The following is a 27144-nucleotide window of genomic DNA, read 5'->3' as shown; positions in this document are numbered from 1 at the left end:
GCAGTGTATGCCCATGTGGAGTGGACCATGACTCCCAGGAGAAGAGGAGTGCCAGAGAGCTCATAGCAGGTCTCAATGCAGTGGGAGATCCACTTGGAGAGTCATTGTGAGGATGCACGGAAAGCACAAGTGCAGTAGAGGTAAAAGGCTAGGGCCCTGCAGACATCAAGGGAGTGGAAGGCATGTTCCATGGGTAAGGTATGGAGTTTGGGGTAGAAGACTGGAAGGTATATACTTTGGTTGAGGTGGAAAGAGGAGGCCACCTTGGGTACAAACTTGGGGTGTAGACGCAAGGAGACTTTATCCTTGTGGAAGACCGTGACTGGTGGGTCCACCATCATGGCCACTAGTTCACTGACATGGTGTGCAGAGGGGATGGCTACCAAGAAGATTACCTTCATGGAGAGACAGCTGAGGGAGCAGGTAGTAAAAAGTTTGAAAGGTGGCTTGGTGAGAGCAGAGAGGACCAAATTGAGATAACAAGACAGTGCAGCCTTCTGCACAGGATGAAAGGTGTTGAGGAGGTCCCAGAGGAACTGGGAGGTTTTCAGGTGAGTAAAGATGGAGAAGCCATCCACAGGAGGAAGGAAGGCACTGAGCGCTGCTACATGAACATGAATGGAGGAGTGAATGAGGCCTGATTAGTGGAGATGAAGAAGATAGTCTGGAAGGACAAGAATGGAAAGGGAGTCCAGAGAGATGTGATGGTGGCATGTCCATGCAGTTAAGCAGCACCACTTAGCTGCATAACAGGTCTGAGTGGATTGGCGCCTGCTGTTAGTGAGGATGTCATGGATGGGCATGGAGCAGGCTCAATCTATATGTAAGGTCAAACCAAATACCAGGCCATGAGATGGAGAGGGGGCAGGTTGGGGGTGCTGCAGTTGTCTGTGGCCCCACATCAGGAGATCTGGGAGGGTTGGAAAGGGAATGGGGGGCAAGCGAAGGGTTGGAGAAGATCGGGGTACCAGTGTTGGTGAGACCAGGAGGGAGCCACGAGGATAACCATTGTGCAGTCCCTGAACACTTTGCGTAGGACATGGGGGAGAAGGGGAATGGGTTGGAAAGTGTAGAGGAGATCTGAAATCCAGGAAATGAAAAGGACACCACCCTGTGAGCCCGGGCCCAGGCTCTCTCAGGAACAGAAGAAGGGAAGTTTGTGGTTTGTGGACATTGCGAAGAAGGCCCAACACGACGTGCCCCACTGATAAAAGATGGACTGGAGGGAGGGGAGGTTGTGGAGTTCCCACTCGTAGTTGGCATGGAAGGAGTGGATGAGTCTATCTGCCAGAGTGTTTCTGGTGCCCAGGAGGTGCACTGCATGTAGGATGATCTTGTGTTGGAGACACCAAAGATTGACAGCTTCCGGACAGAGAGAAGGGTACCTAGCATCACCCTGTTTTTCGATGTATATGACATTCATCATGTTGTTTGACAGTATTTGGACATTGTGGGAGCGGAGAAAGGACAGAAAAAATTGACAGGCAAGGCGATTGCCCATAGCTTCAGGACGTTGATGTGCTTTTCTGCATCTCTGTCCAAAGGCCCTGTGCCATGCAGTCGTCTAGATGGGTGCCCCAGCCTACCAGCGAAACATCGGTGCTGAGAGTGGTAGTAGGCGTCAGAGATGTAAACAGGATGCCCATAGAACTGCAGATGGGTTGCACCACCAAGAGAGGGAAGTCAAAACAGGAGGAGGGAGGATTAGTGGTCTGTTTAGTCATTCCAACTGTGGGTCATAGACAGTATGGAGCCAGAAATGAAGACAATGTATATGAAGGTGGGCATACAGTGTAACAGCAGTGCAGGTCACCATATGGCTCAGGAGGGAAGCACTGACAGATGTGTGTCTGCAAACGGTGCCGGAGTTGTAATAAGGGAAATAAGGTTGGCAAAGCAATCCTTTGAAAGAAAAGTGAGGGCCGAGTCAGAGTCCAGGCATGCCCCTACGAAAGTGAGCCTGCAAGTAGAGACAAGGATTGACTTATCAGCGTTGATGCAGACACTGAAGCTGCTGAGGAGGGTGTGGAGAGTCCGTACAGTGGCGAGGAGATGGGAGCAAGAGGGTGCCACAAGAAGCCAGTTGTCCAGGTAAGGGAAAACGGAATGGCCCAGTCAGCACATGTGGGCTGCCACGACTGTGAAGACCTTTGTGAAGACATTGGCAGAAGTGATTCCGAAGGAGAGGATGCAGACGGTGGGTGTCTATGTGAAACTATGCATCTTTCATATCGAGAGCCATGAACCAACCTCCCTGGGGAAGATGGTGATAATGAGAAGGAAGGTGACCTTACCAAAATGAAACTTGTGAATAAACTTGTTTAGGTAGCAGAGGTCCAGGATGGGGCGAAGACCACCTCCTTTCTTCGGAATGAGGAAATAGGAAGAATAGAAGCTATGGCTGTGGTACCATCATGGGACAGGTTCTATGGCACCCTTTCGAAGGAGGGTGGTGGCATCTTTGTGGAGACCATCTTTGGAAGGGTCTGGAGGATGGTCACCAGGCAGGTGGCAAGGAGGGAAGGAAAGGAATTCGATAATGAAAGCCCTGGTGGATGATGTCCAGCACCCATCTATTGGCGGTGATCCTGCCCCAGTTGCAGGCAAAGAGAGCAAGATGACCCCTGAAGATGACTTGCAGTGTGGCTGGAAAGACTAAGGAGGGTTCGCAGACCTTGAGGGAAGAGTCAAAAAGATTGCTTAGATGGCCAGTGAGAGGTGGAGGCGGCGGAGGCAGCGGAAAAAAATGTCAAGAACATTGGGAGCGAAGGTGGCGGCAAGGTTGGTCAAGTGGTGTGGCTGGTAAGTGGCCCAGGAGTGAGGACGGAAGGACAAGCATTGTTGTCAACAGGTAGGGGCTGGAGTATAGATGCCCAGGGAATGGAGGGTAGCTTGGGAGTATTTAAGGGAGTGAAGGGACTCATCCATTTTATCACTGAATAATTTGTGATTGTCGAAGAGGAGGTCCTCGAGGGTTGTCTGCACCTCTTTGGGAAAGCTGCTAGATTGGAGCCAAGAGTCATGGTGGAGTACTATGTCAGATACCAAGGAGCGAGATGCAGTGTTCATGGCATTAATAGTGGCCCAAAGAGTAACTGCCACCAGTTTGCTCTTGTCTAGCAGGCATTGGAAATCTTGCTCTTTGTCCAGTGAATGGAAGTCTTGAAAGTCCACCAGTGTGGAGTAGGACAGGGAGTCATATTTAGCAAGAATATCCTGGTAACTGGCAATGTGGAACTGTAACCCCACAGAGGAATACACTTTGCAGCCTCGCAAGTTCAGTTTTATAGCAGTGCAGTCTGGAGGAGTAGACTTGAAGTGTTGCTGACAGCTGCATTCAGAGGCAGTGTGGACAACCAGAGAGTTAGGTGAGTAAAAAGGAAGTCAGTGCCCTTATAGGAGACGAAGTATCAGCATTCCACCTGATTTGGTGTGGGGGTGCAGGACACTGACACGTGCCATAAAGCTTGGACTGGCTGTAAGATGGTGCCATGTATTGGTATGGTGGTACGAGAGTCTGGGAGGTTGAAAGATGTCCAGGAATTGATCCTGGGAGTCTTGAACATCCTCTACTGTGAGACTGAGTGCAGCAGCAATCAATTGTGTATGGTCATCTGGTGGTGAGAGGGAAGGTGGAATAAGGGTATCGTCCAGTGATGACAAAGTGCCTGTAGGGATTGGTGGTTCCGATGGTGCAGCTGAGGCCAGCAGTGCTGACGGAGTGGGAGCACCCAGGAGTTCCTCCTGGAAGGTGGCAGTATGGGCAGAAGACAGGCCGTATGGGCAATGCATACTGAAATGGTGATAGGGGTTCCGTGAGTGCCAGTAAGACCAGGAGTAGGGATCTCCATGCACTGGCAGTGCCCAAAGGTAATGGAACCATAGGTTGACCACAAGATCATATCCCGGAGGGTAGGACTGGTGTCATGGTTCCAGGCTGTAGGATCGGGCCAGGGAAAGGGCCACGTCTGTGTCAGAAGATCGGCTGAATTCTGAATGGTCCAGAAGAGGAGGAGCCATTGGTACCAGCAGAACCAACAGTGTTAGGCATGATCCGGGAGGACGGTCAACGAGGAAGAGCGGAGAAGGGTGGAGCACAAGAGGTTCATTGCCCAAGGGTCCCAGTGGAGTCAACAGTGCTGGGAATGAAGTAGGGGGCCTGGTGCTGAAATGGAAGAATGAGATGGTGGTGTTTGGAGTGGTGCTCCATGAGCACTCTCTTTGGAGCTAGAGCAGGAGCCGAATCTTCCGCAATAATGCACGACTTCTCGCCCGACCTATCATGGCTTGGGGAGGCAATGCTGCTGTCAAGGTTCCTTCCCCACTTTGAACTCTAGGGTACAGATGTGGGGACCTGTATGAGAACCTCTAAGATTAACTACCAGCTTAGATCTGGTTTTGCTGCCACCACCCAAATTATTTATGAGTTATTTGGGAAACTCTGTCTACCTCCCCTCCAGAATATTTTCCTCCCAAGTACTATAACCCTTCCCTGAGTAGCCTTGAGAGACTTCTTCACCAAGTTCCTGGTGAACACCAATCCAAACCCTTGGATCTTAAAACAAGGAGAAATTAACCATTCTTCCTCCTTTCCCCCACACCAATTCCTGGTGAGCCCAGATCCAACCTCCTTGGATCTTAAAACAAAGAAAAATCAATCAGGTCCTTAAAAAGATGGCTAAAGAAAAGTAAAAATCATCTCCGTAAAATCAGAATGGAAAATAACTTTACAGGGTAATCAGATTCAAAGAGCCCAGAGGAACCCCTTCTAGCCTTAGGTTCAAAGTTACAGCAAACAGAGGTAAACCCTTTAGCAAAAGGAACATTTACAAGTTGAGAAAACAAAGATAAAACTAACACACCTTGCCTGGCTGTTACTTATAAGTTTGAAATATGAGAGACTGGTTCAGAAAGATTTGGAGAGCATGGATTGATGTCTGGTCCCTCTTATTCCCAAGAGCGAACAACCCCCAAACAAAAAGCACACAAACAAAAAGTCTTCCCCTAACCAAGATTTGAGAGTATCTTGTCCCCTTATTGGTCCTTTGGGTCAGGTGTCAGCCAGGTTACCTGAGCTTCTTAACCTTTTACAGTTAAAAGGATTTTGGTCTCTCTGGCCAGGAGGGATTTTATAGTATTGTACACAGGAGGGCTGTTACCCTTCCCTTTATGGTTATGACAGCTGCATTTTAAAGGTGGGGAGCTGCCCATGTGTCCATGCTTCTTGTGCACGCAGTAGGGCTTCGGTGGGTGGGGTTTTGGTGAGTGCCGGGGTGGCAAGTTGTATGGGCCCGTCGTGCCCGGGCTCCAGCAAATTCAGGGCCCCGGGGGTCTGGCTCCACCAAAATTCAGGGGTGGGTCTATCCTTCGGCCCTGCTTGCCGCCCCAGCGTACCTCCTCCACCAAGCGTCTCCTCCCCTAAGTGTCCCTGCCTGCCCCAGGCAGTGGGTGGATACCCCCTGCAGCTCCATGCTGTGCTCCCTTGCTGGCCACTGATGACTACAAGGGAGTGGCACCAGGGGGCAGGCTGAGGCAGCTGCCAGGGCCAGCCTTTGACCAGGGCAATAATGGCAGTTTCCCAGGGCGATGTGCTGATGGAAGCACATTTGATATGTCCCATGTGACCTTACCTGCGGCCAGCCAGCTGGGTTTTAGGAAGGGAAGCGCTACTGCCAGCCCAGCCAGGGTCAGGGAGGGAGAGAAAAAAAAACACACATCCAAGTTGCAGCTTGAGGCACTCACTCTCAGGTAACTCCTCTGGTGGGAGCAACAGCAGGGGTGGGTGTCCAGGGCAGGTGGAGGATGGGCTCCCCACTCTTCCAGGACAGAGGTCCTCCTGTAGAAACCATGGGGAGTGGGTGGGGCAGGCTGTGCTGGGTCCCGACATGATACCTGGGATGGACAGCTGTGGTTGATGCAGGTGTTCAAGGAGTGTGTCTGCAGCTTTCTGTGTTCCGGCTGACTGGATGCTTGGAGTAGCCCTGCTATCTGGTTGGGTGTTAGTGTAGAGCAGATCCAGGTCCATCCCTCTTTTCTTCCCCAAGTATGACAAGAGCCATACTTGTCCAGGAAAGGGCTTGCTCTTTCCCTGGGCACTGTCAGCAGGACTGGAGGGCACATTTAGCTCTGCACATTTAGCTAACCATGCAAACCAAGGGCGCTGCTGCAGCCTGCCTGCTCCCATCCTATCTATTCCATCCTATCCGATCTCTGCAGAGAGGTGACACATGGAGGGAAGGAGCATTCACTGGGTCACATTGCCCCTCCTCCCCAGTTTTCTGCCAGGGTTTGCCTGCCAAACTCTCTCCCTTCTTCCCCCACTTGCTGGAGGCAGCCTGGGACCCCAATGGGAGAGATAAACAAACAGCATGTGCACCAAATAGGTGAGAGATTGAGAGCAGTAGAGAGGAAGGTCTGCTGCTCTGCAGGGAGAAGTTAGGTAGGGGAAGAAGGAAGGAACAGTTTCTTTCCCATAGGGGAACTGAGGGCAAGTGGGAGGGCTAGGCTGCCTGGAGAGGGAGGGGTATGACGACACTGGAACTATTGGAGGGGAACCTTTAAATTGTGCCTCCCACCCACCAGCAGCTGACAGTCCTGTCCTCCCTGCTCCCCTGGCTCACTTGGGCTGCTGCCTCCCCAGAGTCAGGCAGGCGAGTGCATCAGAGACAAATGAGTGTGACTGAGGGCTGGTCCAGACTAGGGGGGGAGAAATCGATCTTAGATACGCAACTTCAGCTACGTGAATAATGTAGCTGAAGTCGAATATCTAAGATCGGATTACTCACCCGTCCAGACGGCGCGGGATCGATGTTCGCGGCTCTCCGTGTCGATTCCGGAACTCCGTTGGGGTTGATGGAGTTCCGGAATCGATATAAGCGCACTCGGGGATCGATATATCGCGTCTAGATTAGATGCGATATATCGATCCCCGAGCAATTGATTTTAACCCGCCGATACGGCAGGTAGTCTGGACATGGCCAGAGATCAGCTCCCCCATGTGCCTCCTTCCCTCTCCCCCGATCTGAACAGGAGTGGGAATGGGAGTCACAATGGGTGGTGTCTGCCTGCCTGTTGTACAGGGGCGGCTCTAGCTTTTTTGCTGCTTCAAGCACGGCAGTCAGGTAGCCTTCGGCGGCGCGCCTGCAGGAGGTCCCCGGTCCCGCGGCTTCAGCATACCCGCCACCGAATTGTCGCCGAATCCATGGGACCAGCGGACCTCCTGCAGGCACGCCGCCGAAGGCTGCCTGACTGCCGCTCTCACAGGGACCAGCAGTGCACCCCCCATGACTGGCTGCTCCAGGCATGCGCTTAGAGTGCTGGTGCCTGGAGCCGCCGCCGCTGCTGTGACCTCCTTGAAACCCATTTACCTTTCATTCAATCCCTGACAGCCTGAGGGTGTGGGTAAAAGCATTCTTTTTTTTAAACCTTTTCAGTTTCCACTACAAGTTGTACTTAACAATATACTGAAATTCCTTGGGGCAGGGCCTTGTCTAAGCTGTTGGGCACAATGTTTCTATACCGCATCAAGATTAAGAATAAGGAAACTCCTTTCTTTTCTCTCAACTTAATCTCATATCCTGCAAACCTCATTCATCCTCTGGAAGTCACTGGGGTTCCTGTTCTTAGTGTGAGGATGGAACTGAGGAAAATGTGTGATTGTTGTGACTTACAGTTTCAATCAGGCCCTTAAACTGAGAGATAACTCTCGTGGGGACCTCTCCTCCGCCCACGTCATCTCTGGCTGCTCTTGGTAGTATGCACTTTTTATTTTTTTATAACTTTGATGTGTAATATACATTGTGTGATGGGGCAAGGCCAGATGGCTACAGTGAAGTAGTGAGGAACAGGTATGTTAGCCTCAGGCTAAACAAATCCCTGGTACCATGGTAACCAAATGGCAGTAGCTCCAGGTTAATCAAGACACCTAGAGGCCAATTAAGATCTTTCTAGAAGGCAGTGGAGATAGCTACATTGATTGGGACACCTGAAGTCAATCAATGTAGTTGAAACTAGTTAAAAGCCTCCCAGTTAGTCAGTGAGGTGTGCATGTGAGGAGCTGGGAGCAAAAGGTGCAAGGAGGTGAGAGTGAGAGTGAGCTGCTGGAGGATTGTCAGCATTATCAGACACCAGGAGGAAGGTCCTGTGGTGAGGATAAAGAAGGTGTTTGGAAGAGGCCATGGGGAAGTAGCCCAGGGAATTGTAGCTGTCATGCAGCTGTTACAGGAGGCACTATAGACAGCTGCTATGCACAGGGCCCTGGGCTGGTACCTGGAGTAGAAGGTGGGCCCGGGTTCCCCCCAAACCTCCCAACTCCTGATCAGACACAGGAGGAGTTGACCCAGACTCTGTGTTCCACCAGAGGGGAAGATCACTGAGGTGAGCAAATCCGCCAATAAGCGCAGGACCCACCAAGGTAGAGGAGGAATTTTGTCACAACTGGTGTTAAGCGTGGGATTTTGGTGTGCACAGTGCAGCGGAAGAAGGAGGGTGATTTAAAAAAAAAAAAAAAAAGGAGAGGGTTTATTTTTTTCACCACAATGGAAGATGTAGTGCAGACACTGGTACAAGCCACAGCGGCCCAGCAGGAGGCTACCCATGTCCAGGCAGCTGCCCAACAAGAAGCAGTGCGGCTGCAGCAAGAGATTAATCACCTGCTGATGGATCAGGCTGCTCAAGACCGAGCTATGTTGAGGGAACTGGTAAACTAGGTAAAGACCCTTACAGAGCTGAACCCGCAGCCATGATGGGACGCAGCTCATATGGGCCAGACATTGGCTGCAGAAAATGATGCAGGAGGATGATGTAGAGGCATACCTTCTGGTCTTTGAGAGGACAGCCGTACAGGAGGCCTGGCCTCGAGACCAGTGGTCTGGCATCCTTGCCCCATTATAGAAGGCCTACCATGATCTGCCTGAAGAGGCTGCAGCAGACTACCCCAGCTGAAAGCAGAGATCCTGGCCAGATCTGGGGTAACGACCGCAGTGGGGGCCCAGGGGTATCACGAGTGGAGGTACCAAGACGACAAAATCCCACAGTCCCAATTGTATGACCTCATCCATCTCACATGAAAGTGGTTGCAAACAGAGTCCCGGAGTTCAAAAGAGATACTAGAGGTTCTGTCATTGACCGATACATGAGGGTACTGCCACCAGATCTCCGCAAAGGGGTAGGCCAGAACGATCCGTCCACCTATGATGAGATGATCACGCTGGTAGAAAGACGCATGACAGCCAGGGAAGTGACCCAACTACCCAAGGAAAGCCCATTTCATAGCAAATACCCAATCCCAACCCTGGAAGGTGGGACAGCCAAACCCCTGGGGAATCCTAGGTGGAGGAAGACGGGGGCTAAAAACCAGCGGAGACCCCAGAAGGAAGGGATTGGCCTGAGTGGGGGGAACCCTGGGACTAAACCCCCTAATCCACATGATAGGGGAATGATTAGGAACAATTATAGATGTTATGCATGTGGGCAGTGGGGGGACATAGCAGCACAGTGTCCCAGCACCGAAGAGCCTATGCAATGCAACTTGGGGGATTGGGAGGTCCTGTGCTCCCTTATCCACCTTGCGGGCATCGCATTAGCCCCGCATAACTACACCAGGTCGGTGAAGATAAATGGAGCACAGACTACAGCGCTTGTGGACTCGGGGAGTGCAATCACCCTTATATCGGGTAAGCAGGTAAAAAGTAGTCAGCTGCTACAAGGCAAACGTGTAGCAGTGACATGTGTGCATGGGGTCGTGAGCCATACCCCACCATCCCAGTGGAAACAGAGGTTCAGGAGAACCCCATTGAGGTGACAGTGGGCATACTTCCTAAACTCCTATATCCTGTAGTTATTGGGAGGGACTACCCAGGGTTTGATAATATACTCCCCTCGGAGAGGCTGGAGGGAGGTGGGGACCCTGTTGGCAGCGAATCATCATTGGGGGAATGTCATCCCCCAATGTTTTCAGAGTTTTCTCAGGATCTATTCTCAGCCCCCCAAAAGGCCCGGAAGACAAAAAAAGAAAGGAAGGCCGCGAAGGCCTTGGGAACCCGGATCCTGACCCAGGGCCAGAAGACCGCGCTAGTAGGCAGATGGACACAAGCAGCCATCAGAGAAATTACCAACATGGAAGGTGAGCCGGAGGCTGGCCTCAGCCATGATGGTGATGAGCCGTTGAAAGAAGCAGAAGCCGGCCTCTGGGAGCTCAGGCAGGTTAATCCTGGGAGAGAGACTTTCAGGCGGGACCAGACAGAGGACCCTAGATATGATAATGTCAGGAAAGTGGTGGCTGAGATAGATGGAATACCAGTGGAGGGGAAGGTCCAGGGTCCAGGACCCTACTTATAGTGAAGAAAGATCTACTGTACCATGTGGTGCAAATCCAGGTGTAGCAGATACATCAACTTCTTGTGCCATGAAAACATCAAAAGGCATATTGAGCCTCACCCACAGTCACCTGTTTGGAGGACACCTAGGGGTAGAGAAAACCCAGGCCCGGATCCCGCGGAGGTTCTTCTGGCCAGGAGTACATGAAGATGTCAGGCGAGACTGCACCTCTTGTCCAGAGTGTCAGCTACATAGCCTTTGCTCACACTTGCGGGCCTCTTTGATACCTCTTCCAATAATAGAGGTACCATTTGAACGCATAGCCATGGATCTGATTGGGCCCCTAGAGAAGACAGCTTGGGACCACCAACATGTGCTGGTCGTACTAGACTATGCAACCCGATACCTGGAAGTCGACCCCCTATGCAACACAACTTCCAAGACAATAGCTAAGGAGCTAGTACAGATTTTTTCCTGTGTTGGGCTACCCAAGGAGATACTGACTGACCAAGGGACACCTTTCATGTCCAAGTTGATGAAAGATCTCTGTCCATTGCTCAATGTACAAGCCCTATGGACCTCTGTATACCATCCGCAAACAGATGGCCTTGTGGAAAGGTTCAACAGGACCCTCAAGGCCATGATCAGGAAAGTGGTGAGCCAGGATAGGAAAGACTGAGATACCCTATTGCCATACCTCATGTTCGCCATCCAGGAGGTCCCGCAAGCCTCCACAGGTTTCTCTCCGTTTGAACTACTATATGGGCACCATCCCCAGGGCATATTGGATACAGCCAGAGAAGCCTGGAAAGAGGAGCCAAATCCCAGAAGGAACATAGTCGAGCATGTACTACAGATGAGGGATCAGATAGCCCGAGTTACACCCATTGTACAGGAACACTTGGAGAAAGCACAGGAGACCCAGCGAACCCATTATAACCACCAAGCAAAGCTTTGATGGTTCCAACCAGGGGATCGAGTAATGGTCCTGGTGCCCACAGCAGAAAGCAAGCTGGTGGCCAGTGGCAGGGACCCTATGAAGTGACTGAAGCTGTGGGAGAGGTAAACTATAAGGTGCGGCAGCCAGGCTGCAGGAAACTGGAGCAAATTTACCACATCAATTTTCTAAAACCTTGGCATGATCGAGAGGCATGCTTAGTCACTCAGGAGATCCTTTCCCAGGAGGATAACTTACACGAGCAAGTGAGGATATCACCCAACTTAACGCCAATCCAAAAGATCAAGGCAGCTGACATGATTAATCGCAACCGAGATATGTTCTCTACAAAACCGGGGCAGACGACTGAGACCTATCACCATATCCGCACGATCCCCAGAGCCAAAGTAACACTGAGACCCTAGAAAATCCCAGCAGCCAAAAGAGAAGAAATCAAGGCCGAAGTAAAGAAAATGTTAGAATTAGGTGTTATTGAAGAATCCTACAGTCAGTGGTGCAGTCCAATCGTTCTAGTGCCTAAAGCTGACGGTACCATGAGATTCTGTAATGACTTTTGCCAACTGAATGAAGTATTCCAATTCGATACATACCCCATACCACGCATCGATGAACTGGTTGACTGACTGGGTAGTGCCTGATTCTTGACTACACTGGATCTGACAAAAGGGTATTGGCAGATTCCCCTGACCAAAGAAGCTAAAGAAAAGACAGCATTCTCCACCCTGGACGGGCTATTCCAGTACACCATCCTCTCTTTTGGGTTACATGGGGCCCAGCCACATTCCAGCACCTCATGGATAAGCTGCTGTGCCCCCATACTAGTTAGGCAGCTGCGTACCTAGATGATGTCATCATCCATATGCCAGACTGGGGAACACACTTGGAGAAAGTTGAGGCAGTATGCACCTTAAGGTGGGCTGGCCTCACTGCTAATCCCGCTAAATGCGCCATAGGACTAGCAGAGGCTAGGTACCTGGGATATGTTGTAGGAAGGGAATAGTGAAGCCCCAAACTAATAAGCTAGAGGCGATTCAAAACTGGCCCTGGCCGACCCAAAAGGAGCAGGTCCGTGCATTCCTAGGCATGGTAAGATACTACCGACGTTTTATTCCCCACTTCGCCAGTAGGGCAAGTCCTCTAATGGACCTGGTGAAGGCCCGAGGTCCAGACATGGTGAAGTGGACCGACGCAGCAGAGGGGGCATTCACAGACCTTTGGACGGCCCTCTGTAATGACCCCATACTCATAGCCCCAGACTTTACCAAGGAATTTATTTTACAAACAAATGCTTCCGAGGTGGGGTTGGGGTAGGTTCTGTCACAAATGATTGGAGAAGAACACCCAATTCTCTACCTAAGCAGAAAGCTGCTCCCAAGAGAACAGAAGTATGCAGTAGTTGAGAGAGAATGCCTTGCTGTCAAATGGGCCATGGAGATACTGTCTTATTACCTCTTAGGCCAGCAATTTACTCTTGTGACGGACCATGCACCCCTCTAGTGGATGCAGAGAAATAAGGAAAAGAATGCAAGGGTCACCAGGTGGTTCTTATTCCTCCAACCATTCCAGTTCCGCAATACAGCACAGGGTTGGATGCCACCACGGCAACGTTGATTGTCTATCACGAGCACAGTGCCTGGTGTCCCAAGTTGCCCAACCCTATGGTGCTGAGCAGAGGCCGGGGGGGGGGGGCGATATGTGATAGGGCAAGGCCAGATGGCTACAGTAAAGAAGTGAGGAACAGGTATGTTAGCCTCAGGCTAAACAAATCCCTGGTACCATGGTAACCAAATGGCAGTTGCTCCAGGTTAATCAAGACACCTGGGGCCAGTTAAGATCTTTGCAGAAGGCAGTGGAGATAGCTACATTGATTGGGACACCTGAAGCCAATCAAGGACTGGCTGGAACTAGTTAAAAACCTCCCAGTTAGTCAGTGAGGTGCACATGTGAGGAACTGGGAGCAAGAGGTGCAAGGAGCTGAGAGTGAGAGGGTGCGCTGCTGGAGGATTGAGGAGTACAAGCATTATCAGACACCAGGAAGAAGGTCCTGTGGTGAGAATAAAGAAGGTGTTTGGAGGAGGCCATGGGGAAGTAGCCCAGGGAGTTGTAGCTGTCATGCAGCTGTTACAGGAGGCACTATAGACAGCTGCTATGCACAGGGCCCTGGGCTGGAACCTGGAGTAGAGGGCAGGTCCAGGTTCCCTGCAAACCTCCCAACTCCTGATCAGACACAGGAGGAGTTGACCTAGACTGTGGGTTCCACCAGAGGGGAAGATCACTGAGGTGAGCAAATCCACCATTAAGTGCAGGACCCACCAAGATAGAGGAGGAACTTTGTCACAACTGTTTATTTTAAAAATTGTTTTATTTTTAAGCACCCCAAGCCCCCTCCCTCACCCCTTCCTGAACCCCAACCCCTTGACCCAGCCAGGAGCCAGCAGCCAGCACTCAAATTTACTACCAGCGTCCGCACCCAAACTCTCTCCCAGAACTTGCACCCCAAACCCCCACCTGCAATCCAACCCCCATCCCATCCCGGAGCCTGCACCCAGCATCCAAACTCCATCCCAGAGTCCACACCTCTCCCATACCCAAACTTCCTCCAAGAGCCTGCACCCCAAACCCTCTCCGGCACCCAAACTCCCTTCCAGAGCCTTAGGCATGTGAGTGGGGAGGCAAGACTTGGACCCATTCTGGGCACCACCAAATATTATACAAACCCCCTGCCCCTGGCCGGTGCCACACGTGAGGGACCCAGTGAGGCACTATCCATCGGTGATGGGTACCGGTCTGGTGGTTCCATCAGAGCTGGGTTCAGTCGGTTGCGCACATTGCCTCCTCAATTAGAAAATTATGGAGGTGAAGTTCACAAGCTGCTCAGGTCCAAGATGGAAATGAGCAGCAGATGGAGCAGCGGGAAACTATATCGGTTTCACCCAGGCAGTACAGGCAATGAGTGTGTTAGTCACCCACTGAAAAGGAGTGAGGGCACGAAGCACAGTTCTTGAAACTGGCTTGTTGGGGCATAGTCAGGGACGGCGAGTTGTATGGGCCTGTGGTGCCCAGGCTCCAGAAATATTCAGGGCTGGGGGCCCTGCTCCATCAACGTTTGGAGCTGGATCTCTCCCCCGACCCTGCCTGAAGTGGGCCCTGGCCCCCGCCTGCCCCTCCCGTGCACCTTCCTCCGGCTCCGGAGCGTCCCCCCTGAGTATCCCTGCCTGAATAAAAGCGATGCCTCTCCCTTGCCTGCCTGTGCTGCCAGCTGCTGCTGCTGCACCTCAGGAGGGGGAGGAGGGGAGCAGGCGCACATATGTTTGGCAGCCCCCCACAGTACCCACTGGGAGGAGATGCTGAGGGGGCTTCTGGTGGGAGACCTCACCCATCTCAGCTGCTGGGGCTTTGGTGAGTGTTTGACCCTGTGATCCACCCCCTGCCCCAGCAGCTACCACTCCTGCCCCACGCTGGGCAAGGAGCAGCCCCATCCCCACCCCCAGTTAGGCTATGGTGAGGGGCAGCAGGCTGCAGCAGGGGAGAAAGGAAGCCACATGTGATGGCAATCCTCTCCCACCCAGCAACCTTTCAGAGCTGGCACCCTCACCTCTTTCCCACACACTCCTCCAGCCCGCAAACTCCCTCTCAGAGCCTGCACCCCCAGCCAAGATCCTGCACCTAAACTCCATACCAGAGCCTGTACCCCCACCCCCATCCCACACACCCCCTCCTGCACCCAAAGCCTCCCAGAGCCTGTACCCAAACTCTCTCTTACACCCCCACTCCAGCCCAGAGCCTACACCCAAACTCCATTCCATAGCCAGCATCTCCTCCCACACCCAAACTCCCTCCCAGAGCCTGCAACCCCATCTCCTTCCCACACACTCTCTCCTGCCCCCAAACTCCCTCCCAGAGCCTACACCCCTCAACCCTTGCCCTAGCCCAGAGCCTACACCCAAACTCCATCCCAGAGCCTGCACCCCAGACTCCATCCCAGAGCCCAATCTCTCAATCATCCTACATCCCAATCCCCTGCCCCAGCCCAGGGCCTGCACCCCAGACCTCCTCCAGCCACCCAAATTCCCTCGCAGAACCTTAGGCAGGTGGGGGGTGGAGTTCGGGGCAGAGGAAGGCTCTGGGCATTCTGGGCACCAACAAAATTTCTACAAACCTGCTGCCCCTGGGCATAATCCCGGGGCTGGGAAGGAGGAGAAGTTCCCAATAGGGGGAAAAAGCTCAAGGAAGAACCTAACTAACTCCTACGAACGAATGGACAATTATCTAACTAGAAAGAACTATGTACAACAAAAGGCAAATGCAGTACTCTTAGCTGGCTAAGAGCACAGAGGAACAGAGGGTTCCGACTCTGGAGTGGGGTCAATGCACACAGCCTCTTAAAACCTCAGAGTGTCATGTGATCAATGCACGATGCACATGTGAGTCAACGGAAACTACTATGAACAGTTCTGGCTCCAGTGCATGGTGCGCATAGGCACCCGCATTTGGAATCCACGTAGAGAGCAGCATGTGAAGAATAATAATCCATTTTCAGGGCAAAAAAAAAGTCCGTGTATTTGATTTCCACACACAATCCTGCTCTCTTCAAACAGCCTATGTGAAATTGATCTTAATTATAAAAATGTCATTTCATCTAAAAGAGAAAATTTTTAGACTAAATGACTAATTTTAATAATTTATTCTGATGTGTGTGGGTTGTTGCTTACCTGAAAAATCCAGTGCACATACTCCTCTTTGGTGCTGGCCTTTCAGCAATGATAAACATTTTAGTGTCTGTGTGTCCCACACATGAATAGCAGCATCTCTTCCAACCTAAATTAGAATGCTAATCTTAATAGCTGTTCATAAACTACTCTAACAATATTTAACAATTTTGCATCTTCAAAACACTTTAGAAGCATTAACCTTTGCACTCATTAGATCTTATCTTCACCAAGAACTGTTCTCTCTCCAATTTCTCCATCTCTGACTTCCACATCCCTGGTCACCACTAGATCTCCCTTACTACCACCTACCTGCCCCCTCAGCCTTGCCCAGAAACCCCATCCTTCTGTGATTTCCTACCCATCAACATTCAGAACTTCTCTTTCACTCTCAGTGCCCTCTTCCTCACCTTCTCTTATGGTGGATATCCCACAATCATACAGACTTCTTCCACTAATTCACTTTTCTGTTTTGCCATCCTTTTAGCCACACAACTCTATTTCTCCACCTTCACTCAGTCCCACACCCACAACCCCAGCTGTCTTTTTTTTTTAAACCACCTTTGAATCTTTACTTAACCCTCCCTTTTCTGCCCCTTCCCTGCCACCCCATCTCTGCACAGCCTTCAAAGGAAATGTTGAAAACAATCTGGCACAACCTCTTCCTTCTCATCTCTCCTTTTCCACTGCATACTCCCCTGCTTCCCTCCTCCTCTGGCTCCTTCCAGTCTCCTGACCTCCCTCACCCCCTACTCTATTTTTTCCTTCCCCTTCCTGTACAAGCATGCTTTGGTCTCCACCATCTTAAAAAACAAACAAAAACCACCTCACTCATGGTAGCTTCCTTTCAAAATATTTCCCAATCTCTCTTCTCTTGTTCATTTCCAAATTCCTTGAATGCACCTTCTAGAACCACTGTCTGAAGTTCCTTTCCTCCCATTCCAGCCTAGATCCTCTCCAGTTTGACTTCTAGCTTTACACTCCACAGAAGCAACACTTAACAAAGGGTCTATTGAGCACTTTGCAACCAAACAACATGGCTACATCCTTGTCCTCCTTGACCTACTGGTTAACTTTGATGCTGCTGGCCATGGTCTTTTAAAATTTCACCTTCTCTCAGCTTTTGAGACTATTCTGCCATAGTTCTCTTCCTACCTCTTTAATCATTTCTTCAATGTTTTGTTTGGTGGGTCCTCCTCATATGCCCTGTAACTAACGTTGAGGGTTCAAGAAAGCTCCAGCCTTTACACTCTTCTTCCTCTGCATTCTGTCTCTGGATGATCTTATCCATAAACAAAACTTTGACTTTATATCCACTCCAGACTTGCTTTCATCTGCACAATCTTAAATCTCAGCCTGTCCTTCTGACATCTCTTTGTGGATGTCCAGCCATCAATTTAAATGCAACATTCCCAAATCAGAGGTCTTATAAATTGCCCCAAAGCCTCTCCTCTCTCTCTCTTTTTCCCTCTGGGCATCATCTCTAATTCAGCCCCTCTTTTAAATCCACACGTCTAGGCAGAGTCTAAATTTGTAAAGAATGTTTCTAAAATTTGACCTTCTCTCTCTCTCTCTCTCTCCATCAAATTCTCATCTAGGCCATTATCTTGCACTTTCTCTGCAGCAACTTCCTCCTCCCTGGCCTTAACTGCTGCACCTTTGTTCCCCTCAAGTCCATTCAAAATGCTGCTTCTAGGATTATCTTCCTGGCTCTGAGCACATCGGTCTTTTCTTTGAGTTTCTCCAGTGCTTTCACTTATCTGCACATCCAACATATGCTTCTTGTTTCTATCTTTAAGCCTTTTCATGACTTGGTCCCAGGCTACATAGTTGACCTAGTAATTTATATCATGATGATGATCCCTGCTTTTGGTTCTCCAACATTCTGAGTCTTTACTGCCCACCAGTCAGCTTCTCCCTAAACACCTTTGAGCTTTCCCCCATCACCACTCTTTATGCATAGGTAAAACTCAATTTCATCTTTCTTCAAATCCCCCAACACTCACCCCTGCCATGATGAGTACAAATCCCTGCCTGATGAGAATGGATAGGGAAATAGTAAGGCTACAGGTTTGTCATGGTGGGTGGAAAAAAAAGTCACCTTTAGTGTGATTTTCCCATTTGCCCATGATTTTTTCAGTCAGTCACTCATTTACAGCAGCAGTAGCTCTGACCGTACAGGGCTGGGCCCAGCTCCCTGCTCTGGGCATTATGACCTAGTACACAGGTTGCAGTGCCACTCAGGTTTGGCCCACTCAACCTCTGTCATAGTGTGTGTGGATGGGTTGGGGGGGGTGGTACTAGCCAAACCAGAGCAAACATGCCAAGTCACAATGCCCAGAACAGGGTACCAGGTGCAGGCCCACAGGACCTGCTGCTGCAGGATGAGTGTGGGCAGGCTCTCACTTTTCAGAGAATCCTCCTCCTCCTGAGGGAGCCCTCCCTCCATACCAAGTCAGGATTAGGGTTGCAGTTCTGAGGTTGAAGGTGCTGCTGTTGATGGTCCATGTCTCCTCCGCAGGGTAAGGAGGACAATATTTTTTTTAAATCAAAAGGCAGAGAGAAGTCAAGGTAAATTTGGTAACCCATGACTTTTACTATATCTGCCATAACTGCTTCCTGATTTTTGTTTAAAAAATGCTATGACAAATCTGCAGCCCTAACAATCAGGAATCTAATGTTACTGTTCTTGTTCATTTTATTACACCTTAGCAATATTCACAATCTTTATCTTTACACAAATTAGATTACTATCATTAGCTCATCCTCTCTGGCCGCTGTCTATATGTCTTGCCATCCTGTTGTATTTTAGCATTAAGAACTAAACATCAGAAGACTCATGGGAGGTAGGGAAATGTATTATTTTCTACATTTTACAATGAGGAACAAAGATTCAGAGTGAATAAGCAACTTTCCAAATGCCACAACAGGAGACTCTAATTTCTGTTTTTTAGGAATACTGTAAGAGTGTCACAATCATTGTTTCCACTACTGCTTTCCCTAGCAGTTAGGCAATGACATGGGTGGCAAAACATTTAATCTGTGATTTTCAAAGCAGGAAAATGCCTCTCTTTATGACAAAGGTACACAACTGTTTTGCATTTCTCAAATATAGTTTGTGATAGAGAATCCCTTAATTTGTTTTGTCATGACCAACACTCCTAGATACACACCTGTCCAGTAGCAACATAGTCTTTCATTGGATGGATGGTTAGGCTGAGGATGTCATCATCATGACCAAGATACAGTCTTTGGGTGTGTTGTTGCCTACTGTATACAATGGCAACAGCAGCAATATGGTAAACAACCTCTCCAGTTTGTGTGTAGAACAAATTATTTCGACAGTCATAACCTCGGTAACTGAAATAAATAAAAAGCAAAGGAAGTTTAATATGCCACCAAAAATATCCAGGTACTTTGGGGGAAAATAATCTAACTGCAAATGACTTACCTGAGCTAGACCCAAAATATCATAATATACAGGCTGACTACAACCACTTAAATGTCTTATATTACATTCATAATTGTTAACAATTAGAGCTATGTAAAACACCATGGTTTTCTTTGCACTAGTTAAGTATACATTTTTTCTGCATTCAAAGAGTTACCTCTCAAGTTTCATTTTGATTTTGGGGATTAATTGAACCAAAAACTCATCCAAAAGTGTCAAGGTTCACCTGATTTTTGCATCAAAATCATGAGAAAACCATGACTGGTTCTGCTTTGAGCAGGGGGTTGGACTAGATGACCTTGTGAGGTCCCTTCCAACCCTGATATTCTATGATTCTAAAAAAACAGAGTTCCTATGGTCTAGATGAGACGTCATAAATTAGCTGAAGTTCATACAAAATTATGCCCAGGGAAGTTTTGCATGCTTTTGTGCTGCAAATGTATCACACATTTCTACTAATTACAACAACCATAGCCAATGGACCTAATGACATCTCCAGGAAATACCAGGGAAAATCAACTGTGAGTTGAAAAGGTGATTTAAAAAAAAAAAAAGGTAATGCTTGGTCATTACTTAGGTACATCTTTATATCCTCCTCCCTAACAATCACAATTGAAAGAAATAGAAATGTATAGGTGATATTCCCATTTTTACCACAATACTGGTAAGCACAGTAATTTATCTGTGGGTAAGCAGTGGAAGATGTTACATCAAATACTTTACCTCAAATTAATCAAAATGTGTTTAAGAGTATTTATTTAAGCACTGTGCTATTCAATGGAACCTGTGGCTTACAAAAGAGAAGTCCAAGAACCTTTACTTAGGAGTTACAATACCCATGTACGAACTGCAGTTTTAAGCTGTCCTCAGGAGCTCTCTCTCTTTTAAGGAAGGGCACTGAATGATTTTTCTCTTTACTTTGTTGTTTCAGCTGAGGTAGATCTTCTTTGTAAACCTAAAGAATAAGTCACACTTAATTATACATCTCAAGTGTATTGAATATAAATACACACTGACCAGTTCCTTAAATAATAATAATGAAAAATATTAGTTATACGTCAGTGTGCTCAACAATATACAAGACATAGAAGAAGTCATGATCCCCACCCTAAAGAGAGGAAGAGGATCTCCACTTGTGGTATATGATATTAATGGAAGATCAGAAAAAAGTCATTGCTATTCAGGAAGTTTCATGTATCACATACTACTTTGTGAACAGGATTTTTAATACCGATACTCTAAATTCTTTTTCCAAATTAATACATGTACTCAAACCTGTACATAATAATGAAATAATTCCATCAAGAAATTCTGGCGACATACACAATAAGCACACTACTTAAGTGATTTGCAAATGTCACCAGAATCCTGAGATGGAATTACAGTCTTAATATATATACCAGAGATACAAAATATTATACATATAAATCAGTTAGAGATGCTGAAACATTGTGGAACTGCTAGAGATGTTTGAAGCCACTTAGAGGTTGTGACATCAATTAAATCCATTACGAGGCTGAAATATAGCTTTAAATTTTTTTTTTTGTACATCTCTTCATTTCTTGGTTTTAGCTGGCAGTGGAGGTACCAAAATCTCTTGCAACAAAAGTTATTTCCACACTAATTCTGACCTAATTGCAACCCAGGGGCGCTGAAAACCTTATAAGAATGTCTGATCTGGAAATGTTACCACACAGAGGTTCAGATAAGCATCTGAAATTTCAGATGCCTACACAAACACAACCTCTAGGCATTTTGCCTGTCACTAGCATACACTGTACTGTTCACACACTCTTTTCATCTGGTTTCAAACACCATCTTCAAAAACTTTTGAAGGATGCAACCTGTAAATAAGTCCACTCACTAGGGCCCCCCTCCTAGCCAGGCATGACATAGCAATTCTCTTGCTACTCTAGTACTGCCCTGCCAACGGTTGCTCCGGCACTGTGGTGGCTTCTCTTCCAGTAACTTGCCCCTTCTTAAGTCCATCCCTTTCAGAGTCACGACTGTCCAAACGAAAAGTCCCAAAATGTCTTTAACATAACCAAAATTCTTCCACCTTCTCTGGGGCTAATCATCTGCCTATCTTCAGGGCACAAATTAGCTACTCTGTATCTCCCCATCCTGGGCTCAATAATCCTTGTGAAAGGTTCATAGGTGAACTCAGCTCCACCTCTGGATTTTGACTTAAGGTCATGTACTCATAGACTTTAAGGTCAGAAGGAACCATTATGATCTTCTAGTTTGACCTCCTGCACAACACGGGCCACAGAATCTCACCCACCCACTCCTGTACAAACCCCTGACCTATGTCTGAGCTACTGAAGTCCTCAACTTGTGGTTTAAAGACTTCAAGGTGCACAGAATCTTCCAGCAAGTGACCCGTGCCCCATGTTGCAGAAGAAGGCAAAAAAACCTCAGGGCCTCTGCCAATCTGCCCTGGAGGAAAATCTCTTCCTGACCCCAAATACGGTGATCAGCTAAACCCTGAGCATGTGGGCAAGACTCACCAGCCAGACACCCAGTAAAGAATTATCTGTAGTAACTCAGCTGTACTGAACAACTAGGTCTGCTCCTTTACCTGTGCTGCAGTTCTGTCTGCCCTGCTTCCTATCCAGCCTTTTCAGTTCCCCTCTGGGTCTCTGTCTCCTCCCTGCTTTAGTCAGGGTCTCTCCCAGAGCTCCCTGCCTAGAGAGCTTTCCTTCTTAGTCTGGCTCTTCTGCCATCTCTTTCCCCAGCCAAGCTTTATCACCACTTAAGCCCAACTCTCCTTCTTTACTGCAGCTACTTTCTGCCTGATATGGGGAATTGCCTGATTCCCCTCAGGTGGGGCTCGTTTTGTAATCAGTTTGGTTTAGCCCCAAGCTCTCCAGTGCATGGGGCAAGCCAGCCTGTTACACTAACAATGAAACATAAAATATTATAGGTAGCATTTTCAAAAGTGCCCAAGTAATTTAGGAGCCTAAGTTCCATTTTCAGAAGTGAAAAGTAAGATAAGTCACTTCTGTAAATGGGACTAGGCACTTTTGAAAATTCTAGCCTATCTCTAATCTCAGCCAAAACTGTTCAGTTGTTTCCACTAATGAGGCTTGTGAAAAATGCACTCTTTTACTTATAATAAAGTAATACTGGCAACCTTTTCTTTAAATATCTTTACCATCCATGATTTGGAGCAAGGATTTGAAATCAGGCATTTGTTGCCGGGATGTGCCCTTTACCATCTATCTGAATACCTGCCAATATTTGTCCAAGCCATAACTCTTTGAAAAATCACTGTTCACACATACTCAATAGAGACTTTTTCAGTTTTAGCAGCTAGAGCTAAAGATGGAGCTGGAGGGTGGTGGTGGTGGAACTAGGTCTGGACAGGCATAAAGATTGGGACAAGGAGCCACAGAGTGAGGAGACTGGGGCAAACGGCAGGGTGAGGAGTAAGAGGGGAGGACTAAAATTGAATGAAGATCCTAGGGAGGGAGACAGGGAGCCAGTGTTGGGGGGTGGGCAGGGAGTAATGGGACAGACAGAGTGGACAAGGAGCCAGGAGTGGGGAAGGGGTTTGGTAAGGAGGCTGGGAGTATGAGGAGGCTAGGAGACTAAGCCTGGAAGAGGAAACTGGGTAGGTGAAAAGAATGGGACTGAGATGAAAAGCCTTAAGAGTGGAAAAGAGACAACTGGGACAGAGACATGTTGGAAAGGACAGGACAGAGTGGGTTAAGCTGGAGAGGAATGGGCAGAAGAGTTTGTGCCCACTAGAGCACACTCCCCTCTAAAGCCTTGAATAGAACCCAAGATTACTGAGTCTCATCATTCCTCTGCTGTTAGCAAACACCTGTGAAACTCACAGGCAAGGTGTGTGTTTAATCACCCTCTAGTGATGATTGACATAGAGGACAGTAACCTACTGTTGCTATCAGTTATTCCACTAGTTCAGAGGTCAATGCAGTGGATCTAAAGTTTCCAATCCTCCTGATGACCCATGTGACCCATATGATGCCACATGATGGAATTTCTATTCCTTCAGTTTGCTTTTTAAAAACCTAGACAATTACACACAAAAAACTATATTAAATGACCATTATTAAGGTTGTAAACTCAAGCTCTCAAAAGTTAGGAATTGCCAGAATTGATGTTCATAGATTCATAGCTTAAAGGCCGGAAGGGATCACTGCGCTCATCTAGTCTGACCTCCTGTATTACACAGACCATTGAACTTTCCCAAAATTATTCCTATAATATATTTGTTAGAAAAATGTTCAATCCTGATTAAAAAATTGTCAGTGATGGAGACACCACCATGACTATTGATAAATTGTTCCAATGGTTATTTACTCTCACTGTCAAAAATTTACATCTTATTTCCAGTCTAAATTTGTCTAGCTTTAACTTCCAGCCATTGGATTGTATCAGACCTTTCTCTGCTAGACTAAACAGCCCATTATTAAATATTTGTTCCCTGATGATCAAATCACCTCTTACCGTCTCTTTGTTAAATTAAATAGATTGAGTTCTTTGCATCTATCACTTATAAGGCATGTTTTCTAATCCTTTATTTGTGGCTCTTCTCTGAACCCTCTCCAATTTATCAACATCCTTCTTGAATTGTCAGCACCAGAACTGGACTCAGTATTCCTGCAGCGGTCACACCAGTCCAAATACTGAGGTAAAATAACCTCCCTACTCCTACTTGAGATTTCCCTGTTTATAATCTCATAGACTTTAAGGTCAGAAGGGACTATTATGATCATCTAATCTGACCTTCTGCAAAATGCAGGCCACAGAATCTCAGCTATCCACTTCAATAACAAACCCGTAACCTATGTCTGAGTTATTGAAGTCAGTTAGGGCACAGGATGGACATTACTCACTTAATAAACAGCTATCCAATATTTTGTTTTCTTCAGTGTGTGACTAAGCCTCATTTACTTAGCTCTGAACACAGAATTATTAATTTCCTCATGTGACTTTCTATGTGCTTGTCTCAATAGTATCTGAGTGCTTCACAAACATTCATTAATTTATGTTCACGACACCTCTGTGAGATGAGGAGGTGGCATTATCCCATTTTACTGTAGGAGCTGAGGCACAGAGAGTAAGTTCAAAGTATCCACTAATTTGGATGACCAACATGAGACAGGAACAGGGCTGCCTGGGGGAGAGCAAGTAGGGAAACTTGCCCCAGGCCCCGGGCTCCACAGGGGCCTCCATGAGAATGGCCAAGGCTTGCCCCCGCCATCCCCCCGGCACCTCAGTGCATCCTGGACAGCGCTGCAGCTGCGTCGCTCCGGGGAGGGCTGAGCTCCTCCCCGCTCAGAGCCGCGTGGTAAGGGGGCAGGGCTGCAAGCGGCTCCTCCCCTTACCATGCTGCTCTGAGCGGGAAGGAGCTCAGATCCCCCCCTCAAGCCACGGGGCTGCAGCGCTGTTCAGGACTGCTTCTCGACCCGTGCACTGAGGTACTGGGAGGTGGGGGTAAGCGGCCGGGGGTGGGGGATGGGGTTGGATAAGGGGCAGGGAGTCCCAGGGACAGTCAGGGGACAGGGAGGGGGGGTTGGATGGGGCAGAGGTTCTGGGGGGGCGGTCAGGGGACAAGGAAGGGGGGGTTGGATTGGGAGGGCCTCGGGGGCGTGGTCAGGGGACAAGGAGCAGGATGGGTCAGGGATTCTAAAAAATTCTCATTTCATTTGAAATGTTTAGCAGGGTTTTTATTTGTTTGTTTTTGTTTTTCTGCTTCTTGGTGAAACAAGAACCAAAAAAGCCTCCAAGGTTTTCAGTGTTGTTACCTTCTATCCCACTTCCTTTCTCTCTCTACCTTTTTCTCTCCCTGCCCCGAGAGGGAAAAGGAAGAGAGGAGAAGGAAAGCCCAAGAGAGGAAAAGCTCAATGAAAACCATTTTTAAAGACTAATTTAAGTGGAAAACAAAAGTTGAATGAAGCAACATTTTTCTAGACATTTTTTCTTAAATATTGTTTTGATTGAACAAAAAAATCACACAGCTTTAGTCATAACCGCACAGGTTTCTACATGCTCCTTATGCCTAGCCTGAATGGCTCACTGGCCTGAATTCAGTTTCATAGGGGGCACCTGCTAAATATGGCTTGCTTACCTTAACTCTCAGCTTCTCACCCAGCCTCTGTCTCAGTGCCTAGATATCTGGCTGAAACAGTTACTTTTGCTGGATGGCATGAGCACATTCCTCCTTCTGACCTATAACTGAGTCACTCCTTGGACAAAGAAGAAAAATAGTGTATTTCTGCTCTTCAGTTTAACCTCCAGATATTTCTACATTATTTTAGCCAACTATGTGCTTGGCCTGCCTCCTATGGCTCAGTCATGTGCAGGTAAGTGAAATAGTGGGTGAAAAACTGGTTGAAGGACAGTAATCAAGGAATGGTTATCAATGATACATTTTCAAACTGGGGAAATGTGTCCAGCAGGTCCCGCAGGGGTCCAGTTCTATTCAATATTTTCATAAATCAATTGGATAATGGAGTCGAAAGTTCACTTATGCAATTTGCAGATGACACCAGGCTGGGAGGGGCTGAAAGCACTTTGGAGGACAGGATTAGAATTTGAAATGCCCTTGATAAATTGGAGGATTGATCTGAAATCAGCAGATGAAATTCAATAAAAACAAGTGCAAAGTACTACACTTAGGAATGAAAAATCAAATGCATAACTACAAAATTGGGAATAACTAGCTAGGCAATAGTACTGCTGGAAAGGATCTGGGGATTATAGTGAATCACAAAGTGAATGTGTCAACACTATGATGCAGCTACAAAAGAGACTAATATCATACTAGGTTGTTACAACATACGTTGCAACCTTGTGCTGTATCTCTGGGGATACATATTGTATTAAGCTTATAAATGGTTTATGTATCACTGTGGGCCAGGGACTGTATGCAGCTTGGGGCAGTGGAGGAGAGTGAGGGGGAATGATACCACAGCTCCTCCAGGAACTAAAAGCAGTGGATGATGATTTAAGGTGAATCACTCAGGTTGTAAAGACCTCCAGAGAGGTACCATGCCTGGGAACGCTTGCATAAACTGGTTCAAACTAGGTTTTCCAGAGACCAACTGACTAAGAAAGGATGTTTGGAATAAAAAGTCTACATTTAAACTGACTCAGGGCCTTCTTTTGATTCAGTAAGCAAACAAGTCCTTCTGACCGAAGACACAACCCTTCCAGAAGGGCTGGAAGAACTTTGGCCTACTAGGGCCCCGTCAGATTGAGTAGTGACATCTGATAAGCTTTTAGAGTATGTCATAAACATACAGTTAAGGGTTAATTCCTCTTTTGCCTGTAAATGGTTAAGAAGATCACATAACCTAGCTGACACCTGACCAACAGGACCAATAAGGAGACGAGGGAAGTCTTTGTCTGTCTGTTGTTGTGTGTGCTTTTGCCGGAGAAGATCAAGGAGGCAAGCCACCTAACTCCATTAAAATTCAAAAGTTTTGGATTTTTTTAAGCAGAATTTTTTTATTGTTTCTTTAAACAATCAAACACAGCAAGCAGCAAATACTTGGCCACACACTTCTGAAACTCCAAATCATGTTCAGGTTTTGGCAGACTTATTTCAGCTTTTCAGTTAAAAAAAAGAACAACAAATTTTGAAGGAAAGCAGACATTGTCCGTGATTTTTTCTGCTTTTTAAAAACCCTTAGTTTTCAATCCAAAAAACATTTTGATGAAAAATATTTGTCCAA

The 27144-nt window shown here is 47.8% G+C and overlaps 1 protein-coding gene across 5 annotated transcripts in view; it reads right to left on the bottom strand.

Annotated features, from left to right (window-relative positions):
- EML6 (EMAP like 6) overlaps positions 1-27144 on the bottom strand; it is a 397023-nt gene that overhangs the window by 134749 nt on the left and 235130 nt on the right. For 4 of the 5 annotated variants that reach the window (XM_030557759.1, XM_030557761.1, XM_030557760.1 and 1 more), the window contains 3 exons: positions 20272-20390; positions 19158-19344; positions 15988-16093 (listed from right to left, as the gene is read on the bottom strand). In XM_030557759.1, the coding sequence (XP_030413619.1) occupies positions 15988-16093; positions 19158-19344; positions 20272-20390 (412 nt within the window). The remainder of the gene's footprint in view (positions 1-15987; positions 16094-19157; positions 19345-20271; positions 20391-27144) is intronic. The other variant, XM_030557762.1, reaches the window with a different exon arrangement.

Source organism: Gopherus evgoodei, chromosome 3 (genome assembly GCF_007399415.2).
Source record: "Gopherus evgoodei ecotype Sinaloan lineage chromosome 3, rGopEvg1_v1.p, whole genome shotgun sequence".
Lineage (NCBI taxonomy): Eukaryota > Metazoa > Chordata > Testudines > Testudinidae > Gopherus > Gopherus evgoodei.
Note: the sequence above shows the minus strand (reverse complement) of the source record. Positions and strands in the feature narration are given on the sequence as shown.